At 38.0% G+C, this 13,153-nt stretch overlaps 1 protein-coding gene across 5 annotated transcripts in view; it reads right to left on the bottom strand.

Moving 5' to 3' along the window:
- PPP1R12A (protein phosphatase 1 regulatory subunit 12A) overlaps window positions 1-13,153 on the bottom strand; it is a 218,721-nt gene that overhangs the window by 93,020 nt on the left and 112,548 nt on the right. For all 5 annotated transcript variants that reach the window (XM_054027218.1, XM_054027189.1, XM_054027181.1 and 2 more), the window contains exon 4: window positions 720-879. In XM_054027218.1, coding sequence (XP_053883193.1) covers window positions 720-879 — 160 coding nt within the window. The remainder of the gene's footprint in view (window positions 1-719; window positions 880-13,153) is intronic.

Genomic DNA, 13,153 nt, shown 5'->3' on the forward strand with positions numbered 1-13,153 from the left:
ACAACCCATCTAAATATACACAAAACAAGATGAACTTAAAATATAAATCCATGCAGGTGACTTTAAATCTTAAAATATGTAGAATCTGTTTGGTCAATACAAATGTGCTTAGATTTATGTGGCCATCCTGTATAATAAGGCTGGACACCACTGAATTAGAGGATAAGAGAAGTCTGAAGGTTTGCAGGGAAAAAATTGAGTTATCTTGATAAGAATACATCTTTTAAAGCCCTTCCCTAAGTAATCCTTCAAGTTTTGGAATAAAATTACTCATTTTCTTCTCTCAAACCTGGATAGCTTTAGTCTGGACTACTTTTACTGCACAAAAACAGCACAGTAAATGATGGTTGTAAACCAGGTGTTTTATCCCAAAGATAACAACTAGCATTAAAGAAAGGTATCCTTTTTCCTTAATATATTAAGTTAAAATATACTTCAGAAATATGGATATTTTTGCCATAGTGATATTGAGGATTCAAATTTAATACGTACAATACTGTCAAGTTTTGAATAACTTAAGTAAAGTCATGACACTGTTTAAAGTTTCAACATTAATTGAAAACAGGAAACATAACTGAGAAATAGGTAATTCTAAAGATCACAAGGTTCCAGGATGTAATCCAAAAAGTTTCAATAATATTAACGCCAAGTTATTTTACACTAACATCTGGACAAGCTTGGAGACATGGGAAAATCTACCATTTAGAAATAATACTTACTTTAAAACTTCTGTATACCCTTTAGCAGCAGCGACATGAAGTGCTGTACCACCAGATTTTGCATGCCTGACATCATTTATACGGCCACTGTTAAGCCACTGTCTTGCATCTCTAAGCATTATCCGTTCTTCTTCTTTTCGAGCTGCCGCTATATCAACCCCTAATTGAAAAAAAGAGAATAGTATCATTTCAAACATAAGCTCATCATTAACTGATAATTCCTGAACATTCCTTGCATGTGGCAATAAAAACACTGGCTAAACAATATCATTAATGTATTGGGGCAAACGTTAAATGGATCTTTTAAAATAAACTCTGAGAAAATGTGGGCACATCCATTTTGTATGCACAAATGCATATTTTTACATGCAAATCCTCTAGGATCATTTTCAAAGACCTACTAAAAACTGGCCTTTTAATTTTAAACTTTTATGGTCAAGACAATACTACTACTACAGTCGTCACTATTAAACAAAAAAAGATTGATTAATTTTTGTCAAGCTATCATACTATTACATCTCAAATAATGTAATGTTATTTCCTAAATAATGCAGCTTGTGATAATGTTGAAAAAACAAGGTGAGGGGGTGGCAAAGGGGTTCCGATTGTGTGCACAAAGACACAAGCAATGGCTGCTGAAAATTGTGTTTCCCGCAATTAAGACATTTTTAGAGTTATTGCTGTTTTCCAAAGAACCTTTCGTAAAAAGTAGTTTCTAGCTTCTCTTTTTGAAATAATGATTTTCACCCTGGTAATCTAGCCTTGGAAAAAAGCTTGCAGCATAAATAGCAACAGTATATCATGAACTTTTACCTCAGAAATCTCAGAATACAAGTTTTAGCAAAGCATCTCTCATAGAAAACAGTTTGGGGTAGAACAGAAAGAGCACTAAAAGTTCAACAAAGCAATTTAAGTAGCGTGTTTAAAGTCTATAAAGTTGATAAAAGGATGCTGAACTGTTAAAGTGAGAATGTACCAATCTCTTCTACAGCATTTTTCACAAATAGATGTCAAAGCACTTTACAAAGGAGGGGAGTATCATACTCCCCTATGTGAGTAGGAAGCACACAGCACAAACATTTTAATTGACTAGCTACAGTAAGAGGAGTATAGAAAACTATAATTAACAGAAAACAGGAAAGAGATGGGGGCTGTAGCTAAGCAAGAGTCTGCTGTTTATGCTGAATGGGAGAACTGGACTCAAGGATAGCTGAGAGCAATACACAGGGGAAAACAGCTCTAGGAAGTGTGGTTATCAAAAGCTCAAATCAAAATTGGTTGACCTGTAATAGAGAATTTGGGCTGTTTGAGCTAAAACAGTATACAATAATAAAAAACAGAAAAAGAATACTACTCCATGTCTAAATCCAAACTGCACAAGGATTTTAGATGGATTGAATGTAATTACCCAAATAATAATTTGGCTAGGACACCAAAGTTAAACATCTGTTTTTGCAAAAATCACCATGTGGCTTTTAATGAGCACAAGTGGACAACATGGTAATTTGTTTTATGATAGTATATATGACACCATGCTGTTTTCTTGTCTGTAACATCAATTTAATTTTCTATTTCTCCTTCTCTAATAATCTACAATGTGTTTCAAAAAGCATTTCAGCAATACAGTTTTCTCTTTGCCTTCATTCTGCAGTGAAGTTATTATGCTAAATTTGATATTTCCATTAGAACGGCCGTACTGGGTCAGACCAAAAGTCCATCTAGCCCAGTATCCTGTCTACCAACAGTGGCCAATGTCAGGTGCCCCAGAGGGAGTGAACCTAACAAGTAATGATCAAGTGATCTTTCTCCTGCCATCCATCTCCACCCTCTGACAAACAGAGGGTAGGGACACCATTACCCTTACCCATCCTGGCTAATAATAGCCATTAATGGACTTAACCTCCATGAATTTATCCAGTTCTCTTTTAAACGCTGTTATAGTCCTAGCCTTCACAACCGCCTCAGGTAAGGAGTTCCACAAGTTGACTGTGCGCTGTGTGAAGAAGAACTTCCTTTTATTTGTTTTAAACCTGCTGCCTATTAAATTTCATTTGATGACCCCTATTTCTTGTATTATGGGAATAAGTAAATAACTCTTCCTTATCTACTTTCTCCACATCACTCAATTTTATATACCTCTATCATATCCCCCCTTAGTCTCCTCTTTTCCAAGCTGAAAAGTCCTAGCCTCTTTAATCTTTCCTCATATGGGACCCTCTCCAAACCCCTTGTTCCATCGCAACAAATATGGAAATCAAGTTTTAACTTAATTGCAGAATCATGTAGAAAGAGATACTGGGTTGAAAAAGATTTCTCATTCAAACAAGAAACTATGATGACAATATTAAGAGTATTTTTATTAATACTTTATAAAAGGTTAATAAATTACAGATGTTGCTGACAGGAATAGTGTGTGTTATAAATGATTATAAACACATCAGTAGAAAGTATTATAGATAATTTATAAGCAGCCTACTGAACTTTTGGACATAATTAATTGACTAAAATACCAAAGATTTATGAATCCTTTATAAAAGTATGCTAAACAAAGTCTGGTCAAAACCACAATAATACATGACTCTAAAGGTTCACAGAAAACCTACTTAGCCAGGAGGCTAAAATTTACAAGCTATGTGTACATACAAGAGATGGTGCCGTGGTGAAAAGTTTAGAATGCCTCCAAAGGAAATAAAGGACATCCTGTATATACCACCAGACCCAAGGTTGACTGATTTAAAAAAAAAAGAAAAAAAGAAAAAAAAAAAGATTTAAATCAGCCAACAAAACATTGGTTTAAATCATCAATTTTAATCATATTTTGCATTTGTACTTTTTAGTTATTGTCCTTAAAAAAGGCTGATTCTCACTGGTTGGAAGCCATTTACACACGTTGATTTGCAACTAAATATAGCCTTTTTATGGTATTTCCTTTTGCTAACCAAGAGGATACACTATGGACATGTCTACACATACAGCACTGCAGCTGCATGAATTACCCCCAGGGAATTCTGCACCACTGAGTGTGTGCAGAATTCATGTCTCCCACAGATTTCTTTGCTTCTCCGCAGAAAAATGACTTTCTGACAGGGATGCAATGGGAAGCTGCAAGAGCAGTAACCACTCCCTAGCAGCGCAGGTACAACGTTTCAGGGACCCAGAGCAAACAGTGGAGAGGTAAATCACCACGGGGCTGGAGACACCTCAGCCAGTGGCTACTACCTTGAGCCAGGATCAGCTGCTACTCCTGGCTAGGCTGGAGGCAGGAGACGACGGGAGCTTCCTCTTCCCCTGCAAGGAATGGCTGGGGCTGTGTCAGACCCACTGCCAGAAACCTCCCCCAGCTGCAGGAAGCTCAGCATCCTCCCCTGCTTCCTGCCCCCATCACTCCTCAGCTGTGGGGGAAGGGGTCACTGTACATAGAGCTGCTCCCCCATCCACCCAACCCCTGTGCACCTGGACCTCCCATGCCACGACACCTCTGCCAAGCTTCACGTAGTACATCCAGAACCCCCCTAGCCCTCCATATCCGAACCCCAACCCCTGCATCTAGAGCCTCTTGCACCGAGACCCCCCCCACTGAGCTCCCTGCATTCAATCCCCACACCCTGATGCACCACCCCCTGCACCACCCTGAGCCCCCACATGCTACTGACCACCAACTAGCTCCACCCAGACCTCCCCACCAAGCCCCACTTCCCCAGCACCCAGACCCCTTTGCTGAGCCCCAACAACCTTCACCTGGAAGCCCCCGCAGAGTCCCATTGCCCCTGTACCTGGAACCCCGCAATGAGCCTGTGCATCCAAATCCCCCCCGCACCTAGACCCCCCACTGAGCTGCCTGCACTCAGATTGTCCCACACAGAATTCCTCTCACCCAACACCTGGTTCCTTCCCACCCCCCCACTTGGATCCTGCCTGGTTGAGCCTATCTGCCCCACACCTGGTGCACCTGGCACAGAGGGACATGGTCTGAGGGTGTTTCTGGGGCAGACCCAAGCCTTGTGCTGTGTCAGGGTCGGATGCAGCCTCTTCACTGAGTCCGGTCTGAGAGGGGCTGCAGGGTGATCTTCCACCTTCGTGCAGTCAGTGGCCTGTGTTCCCCACTGCCATGCTGGAGCTTCTGCATTGAGTTACTGACAAATAAAACTTGCAGAATTTTAAAAATATTGTGTGCAGAATTTGTAATGCCCTCAGGAGTAATCAATGCAGCTGCACTGTTGCAGTGCACCTGGTGAAGATGCTCTACATCAACGGGAAAGAGCTCTCCTGTCATCATAATAAAACCACCTCCACAAGCGACACTATGTCACTAGGAGAAGCTGACCACACAGGTTCTTATGTCGATGTAACTTATGTTGCTCAGGGGGTGGCTTATTCACACCTCTAAGTGAAATAAATTCTGCCAACACAAAGACTATGTCTACACTACATCTTATCTATACACATTTATTTAAGCAATTATATAAATTTAACTTTTTACTAAATTAAATTTTTATTTGTGACAAGCTCTAGTTGGATGGCAATTCAAATTCAATTTCAAATGCACAAAGAGCATTGTAATCTTTTTATTAAATAAAGCTACCTTAAATGTGCCAGATACTTAAGAAAAAAGTTTATCAAAACATGTTTTACATTTAAAACTAATGGATTAGTATCAAAGGAAGTAGTATCTGCAATTAGAGAACTGAACTGATTGTTTCTGGTCACCATGTCCTTCAAGATTTTAGAACTAGTTCATCTACCAGAAAAAACTACTGCTTTCAAAAGCTGGTCTAGTATTGCAGCCAACTCTGGTTCCAAGTGCCTAAGAAATGACTTCTAAGACCTTCTTTAAAACTCAGCAGCAAACATGTACTTCTTAACATTCTTAAAATCATTTAAATTAAATACATGAAAATAGATTATAAATAAGTTTAGGTCTTAACATAGCTTGCCAATTTCAATTTGAATGTGAAAAGAATTTTAAAAAAATACAAGTCTGTATTTAAACAAACCCAATATAAATAAAAAAATCCATTTTTATTTATTTATTTATTTTTATCCACCTCACCCCAAACCCTGTCAAAATCTTCTGGTTCTCCTCCACCTGCAGCAGCAGCTTTATCTAGGTAGCTCTTGGTGAATACTGAGCTTCTCCTCTCACACCCCATCCCCATGAAGAGGCTCCCCATATTCACTTCTCTTCCTGGTAGGAAGGGGAGCTGAAGTTGGTCAGTTATCTTCTCTCCCAACTTAAGGGTGAGGTGTAATCCTTGCACAGCTCCTTGCTCTACCCAAAACACATAGGTGCTTTGCTCACTGCCTAACTTCTTAGTTTAAGCTATTTGTTTGCTGCCTCTGCTTTCCACATACGTATATTGTTTTCATTCAAATTTCCTTCCTTTGCCTTCACAGCATCTTTCATTGAAAAGTTATCCTAATGTTTTTTCCAGGACAGCACCTCATCTTTCTTGCCATTTTTCTTGCTTCAACACTTTCAGTACGTTTCTCATTTTGTCTTGCCCCAGACTTATCTTGATCAATTTCAATATCTGGGTGGGGTAGAGCCAAGGTCTCCCAGTTAGGTGCACTAAGCAGGTAAATTCCAGAGTACCTAGATCATGGGTGGGGACTTAATGGAACATTCTGAATACTGCTCTTCAATTTTTGCCAAAGTTGGGGCATGGAGGCAAAGATTCAGAAAGGAAAAGAAGAAAAGAGAAGGGACAATGACTGGAGTTGGTGAATCTAGAAACAAAAGGATTATGGGGGAGAAGGGTAGGGACAATGGTAAAAAAAAAATCAGCAGAAATTTAAAATATCTGAGTTTTAAGCTGTAAAATGCATAGTGTGATGGTATCACTGGACTGTGTAGGGGTTGTGAAGGTGTGCTGCTATACCCAGTTCATACTGTGCCAAGTATCTATATTCCCAAGGCAGATTCCACCCTGGGAGGTCCTCCAATGCCTCTTAGAGCCTATGTAGCCAGTAAAATTCTGGGTAATTAAAAGTAAATAAGATATCTGAGGGGTTCAGATACTACAGTGATAGATCTATGTAACAATTTACATACAGATTTAAAATACCTGCAAGAAACATGCTTTCACAATTCTCCCTTCACTAAACCATTAAATATATTATCTGTTTTTATTGAGTGTTCACTATTAGCTCCAAGTCTGAAAGAAAGTCAAACACAAAAAAAGGATTTGTAGTTTGTAATAGTCTATGTGTAAAGTGCTTGGTAATCTTCTGGAGGAGAGGCACAATATTATTATATTATTGATCTGAGGTTCCTGTTCTTGCCTTACAATTATTAGACTAGTAAAATTTAATCTCTGTACAGATTTATAGTCATGTGAACACTAACATGACTAGTCCTGTGGGACAGGAACCACTTCTGCAGGACCACTTCCCAAACCAACCCCTCCTCTCAACCCTCCTCTGCATCCGGCCAGGAGAAATGTATGTTTGCCTTGGCCAGGGCCCAGTGATGGGCTAATCCAGCCCTGGATGTGGCAGCCCATTTGGAACCTTCCCATGACCCAATGGAGGTCAGGATCCACTGTTTGGAAACTGACCAAAAGCAGTTAAGGCAAAAGCCTCTTTCATGACAGACACTGAAAGTCATGACATTTGGAAAAGTATAAATACCACCATTAGTTTAATTGTAAAGACTGAAAATAATATAGATACTTAATGCACTACATGACATTGTAATATTTATGAAGCTTGAGTTGACTTCAAAAGACAAAGATGTTTTCCCATTGGTTCTCAAAATAATTTAAGAAGTTGTACCCTCATTAAAATAGGAGGAGTGCTCACGGATGCAACACATTTTATTTATTTAAATTATTTAAACAGATTATAGTAAATTTAGGATTTAACATGTTGTCATAATTTCAAATTTAATTTTAAACAGTTTTAAAATAAATTTATTTAATTCAAATAAAACATTTAAATAAAAACATTTTTTTAAATTATTAATTTGTATTTACTTTGCCTTCAGGGTATGATACAATGCATACATTTTTTGTTTAACTCTTAATCTATGTGCTTGTTTTTCCACCTTTTTTTATTTTACTCTTGACCATTTGGTTGTTAATATTCTTTTGGCAGCAACAGTTGTAATCCTTTTAATATTATTACCTATGGTAGGCAGCTTATGATATTTGAGTCCTTATTTTGGCACTAGGAATTATTTTTAAAAACCTTAAAGAACAGTGCCAATATCTGGTGAGTTTTACATTGTTTTGTTTACAAAGAAGAATACACATACAAATAATTTATCCTCGTATCTGGAAAAGACTTGCCTAACTAAGCTTCTGTTTACATTACATTTTCTTTCCTGGTGATAATACTATTGCAGACATGGTACTTAAGTTTCATTATTCATTGCACACTTGCCCCTTTTACAACGACATGCCAAAGCCCTTATCCTGCAAACACTTATGCACAAGATAAACTTTTTGTACTGAGTAGTCCGTGTATAAAGTGAGTTCAGCTGTGTGTAAAGTTACTCATTCGTGTTTGCTAGATAGGAGCCCAAGACCTCTTCCAATCAATGAAAACAGAAGGGTCCCAATGACAGTGAGGGAGGAACTTCATAATTAAAAAAAAAAAAAAGAAAAAACTCCCCATAAAGGCCTATGTTTGTAATTCTCAAGGTTAGTCTTATATACATGGAGATCAAATTTCCACTGTCAAACAAGAAAAGTGTGAGTCAGAAAAAGGATGTGCCAATTTATATAAAACATCCTGTGTTACAACTGGCACCAAAATGGGAGATGAACTTTTCACATCCTAGAGCAGGAAGAAGATATACTTAGAGACACTTCAAATACATGTCCCCAGTATTTGTACAGAAAGTAAAATGTAAACATGTTTTAGATTACCTTAAATGGAATTTCCTCTCTGCTTTTGTTTTCAAAACTCAATATTGAGGGCAGAGGAGGTAAAACAAACAAAATCAAACTCACTGCTTCTCAGACATGTAAAATACTTTCTCCAAGTGGCCCATAGATGGTGATGTGGTGCCTCTCAGCTCAACAATATTTGACAATTTACAAATGCTTGTAAACTTTACCTCAGGTAGGCTAACAATTCAAAAACTGTTAATACAAAGGACAGATTCATAAATTATTGACTAAAGGCTTTAAAAACTTTGTTCAGAAAAAAGTTTTATATAGTAATTTTTAAGGAGACAAAATATTATGCTGCTCAGCAAGCATTTTATAAAAATATTGAAATGCTGAATCACTGTTTCAGCGCACACTAGCAATATAAAGACATGTTTATGGGTATACTATGTAAAAAATCAACCCACTTTTTATTTCATGTAATAAATGTTTCTACATATAAACACAGTAGTCATATGCATTTGTATGCACATAAACAAAGTTGAGTCAAACTCTGCATTTAACTGATCCACGCCTATAATTATTGTTTACATTGAAAGATAACTATACACCCTCCGTCAAATAGAGATGATGATCTCACTATTATATATTGCAGAATCATGGTGGTAATAGGGCACCTTTGACCACCTACCTCATCTGGCCTCTGTCCACCAATTCATCTCCACAGCACTTTAACATTCCAAAACTCATGAGCCGTTTCAAGCAACATGATTCTTTTTATTTTAACTGCAGCTCCTTGAAGCGGCTCATGAGTTTTTGGAATGTTACAGTAAGTGCTGTGGAGATGAATTGGTGGGCAGAGACCAGATGAGGTAGGTGGTCAAAGATGCCCTATTACCACCAGAATTCTGCAATATATAATAGTGAGATCATCTTTATTTGACAGAGGAGTGTATAATTGTCTTTCAATGTAAATAATAATGATAGGTATGTATATATTCTATGTATTTCTTCTCTCCAACAAAATATGGAGGTTTTGTCTCGCACAGTTACTCCTGCTCAAGGGCCCAGGAATAGGCAAGATTTGGTCCTGGTCAGTGACAGACAGCTTTTCTGTATGCGAATGTCAGTCACAGTTCAGGGCAACTGCACCTGTATTCCTCCTCCGTGGTCCAGCAGAGTACCAAAGTTTTAGGTTTCTGGCTCTTAAGTTGTCATCTCTCTTTGGTGGAGAATCATGCCTATCTCATCTCCCTCTTGAATGTGGTTTTCTAGGCTGCACAGCTCCCTGACTGCATGAAGAGTTCCCCCAGCAAGTAAGAGTGTCTAAAGCAGGCCTGCTTTGTAAAGAAAATTAAGGAAACAAAATTATCCCATTCTTTTTCAAATTCGTGTCCAATGACGCTCACAATGGGATCTGTACATCAAGAAAATTTGGATCACTATGAAAATCTCCTTTGTGAACATATACTTGGGGTAGATGTGGATTTTTAGCTTTAAATGCTAGAAGGAATACATTTCCTTAGTCACATTTTTAGATTCTTCTTTTTGTTCTGGGCTCAAATTTTATCTTTTTATTTGGGATTGGTCTTGTTGGGTAAGTAATAGAAAAGTTCCACAGCATCTGAGAATTACTCAGATTTTTCTTGGGTGGTTCTAATTTTTTAACATAGTTGAAATCAACTCAGATTTCCACTGATACTGCAACAGTAGTGCAACCAGCCTATAATCTGTCATGTATATATGAAACATACTTCTATCCCACAATTTACCTTTGTGAATTTAGTGCCTCTGTCAAGTCCCTTTTTGTGTAAGATGTGTGCTGTGTTTTGATCAAAGTCCCCAGCACAAGTTTCAATATACTTATAGGAATTGAACACAAATGTAGACACACAAAATAGTAGTCTGGGGAAAGCTGATTAGTTACATGACGCAAACTCTTTCCTGGTCTACCACTGGTTCTGCTCTGGTTCACTGCAGATAGGAGCATGGAGTCTTGCACAAGTAGCTGGAAAAAAAGGAGGATGTGCCAACCTGTTAACTGTACTAGACAATCAAGAGTCAATTAAGGCAGGAATCAAGAATCAAGACCCTTGGCTAGGAAGAAGCCCATATATCCACCAAATATGGATCCAAGGGAATGACTCAGAGAAAATTGAAGTCTGTAATGCAGTGCTTAAACTGTGCCAGTCGCAGATCCAGGAAAAACACCAGTATATCAGTTCACATCCAGAAGTTTCCTTACCACCATAAGGATTAGAAACTTTGTTGTTGGTTTTTTTTAAATTAAAGTTTAAATTCTCAAGAAAGTGATAAGGCAATCAGAGAGGTGCCAATCAGGAAACCCAGAAACACAGGATCTAATGTCCCTTAATTGTGTATGGAAAAAAATTACAACACTTCTGGGATAGAAATGAATAATTACACCATAACATTCAAAAGCAATGACCATAGCAGAAACTAGTAATCTTTCTTATCTTCTGTTTAATATACAAGATCTAGATGAAGAACTAATGTTCTTGGTCTCCAACAAAAAGAGATGTTTAAAAGTTATGTTAACTAATATGACAATGACATGCCATCAGTTTTGCTATTACTAGCCTGGGTCTCCAAGAGCTAACATCATGCATTCGAACAAAGACCCTTGTCCCACCATATAAAGCTAGTGGAGAGGTGATTTATCAAATAGCACTGGGGGTTATGTCAATGACAAGAGAAGGCTGGTTTTATTCTACAATTTAATAAATAATATTATAAGGTATACCTGCCTCAGCACAGGTTGGGGAGGGGGAGGAGACACAGAATCCGACTAGATGTCCCTAGAGGTACCTTCCAGCCCAATATTTCTATTATTTCTTTTTAATATTTTTTAAATTAGGTACGTATTATGTTTCCTCGCTCAGCTGGGGGTGAGGGACCATCAAAAGTTAAGGCATGTGGATGGGGAGATTCTCCTCCAACAGGAATGCAGGTTTACACAGAAGGGCATCCTTCATGGGTCGAGCTTATTCGAGGCACCCCAGAGCTACCTATATCTGTTATTGCTGCCAGGAGCTAGTGAATGGATCAACTACACATTTTTAATAGGAAGCGTCTGAAATTGGGCTCTCTCTATGGCAGTCAATTTCATATTTTGTGTTAAAATATAAACAAACTACCCTCACTGTTCCACCTCTGCCCCCTCCCCCCCAGCAATAGCCATTATTTGTTGGCTCCCTAAAGGATCAATAAATGTATATGCTTCCCTGTCTTGTGATGCTGGATGCCTCAGAAAGATATGAAATGTATTGAAAGCTAAGATAAATATAGTGTAAATGTTTTGTGTTTATGAATACAGAATGTATATTACAATTTTCACTAATCTGTGTTATTACAAGTTATTAAACTGTAAAATTAGTATCAAACTAACTATAATGTTAATGAGAACTAATATTTACTAAGACAAAGCTGAGAACTGTAAAATATGTAGTACAAATGTGTAAGAGCTTGTATAAGAAACTCCAAAAGATAAAATAAGAAACCATTTTATTTTAATTTGGGTATTTTCCAAATTGAGTATGATTATTCACATTTCAGTGTAGTATCAAGGACAACTAGGATGGCATTTTAGTGAAGTCAAATGTATCAGAAAATAGCTTCACAAAACAGTTATGAAGAGGCATAAACTGAAGACAACACTTCATATCTCCTGCAAGACTTTTTTTTAAAAAACTGTTCTACCAAATTAAGTGAAAGAGATAGGGGTTTTGTACAATATGCCAGCAAACTATCAATTTACTTTGGTGTCCCTTTACACACTAACCAGAGTCCAAATCCTATAGTTAACATTTGGTTACTACAAAATGTTTGATCCAAGATTCTAGAAATATGGGTCTCCAAGAGCTAACGTCATACTAGTACCTAGATGACATCTTCCTTTCGATGTCATGTGATCCTATTGACCAGTAAATGACAGTACCTGGTTTAGACAATAGGCAGATTCAACCATAACCATTTAATCCTGACAGAACTTGGGTCACTGCATAGTTTACTGTTACTTGAGATTATTTAGATAACACCTTGAAGCTAAAGGTATATAATCTCCCCTAGGTAGGCATGTATAATTCAGTGTTATGGAGAACTGTACACTAGAATGAGAGAAAGTACCCTTTAAAAACAAAAAGGAAGAAACTGCCCGTGACTGTTTGGGACAGGGAGAGACTCTGTATGTGTCCCCAGTCTGATTTTGTGGGGAAAAATGTGTATTTCAGCCTCCATTTTGAGTGTCACCTTGATTACGTACTTCACTGTAACTGTCAGGTTAGACTGCATCATTCCTCATGTTTTATTTTTTTGGGGGGGGCGGGGCTGGCACCTAGGTATCTGATCCTTAGAGGGTCATCGACTATTGAGTAGCCTTATCCTAACTTAACAACCCTCTGCCAGCAATTCCACTCCAGGGCTGACACATCGAAAATCCTAGCATAAGAAGAGAAATAGAAGAAAGATGTCATAACCAGCTTTTAAAAGGGACAGGCTCTCTAGCAAAAAGACACCTTCCAGAATGAGAAAGCTAAGCAGGAGGAGTGAGAGAGCAGAAATGGCACTGACCACCTGAAG

Source organism: Malaclemys terrapin, chromosome 1 (assembly GCF_027887155.1).
Source record: "Malaclemys terrapin pileata isolate rMalTer1 chromosome 1, rMalTer1.hap1, whole genome shotgun sequence".
NCBI lineage: Eukaryota > Metazoa > Chordata > Testudines > Emydidae > Malaclemys > Malaclemys terrapin.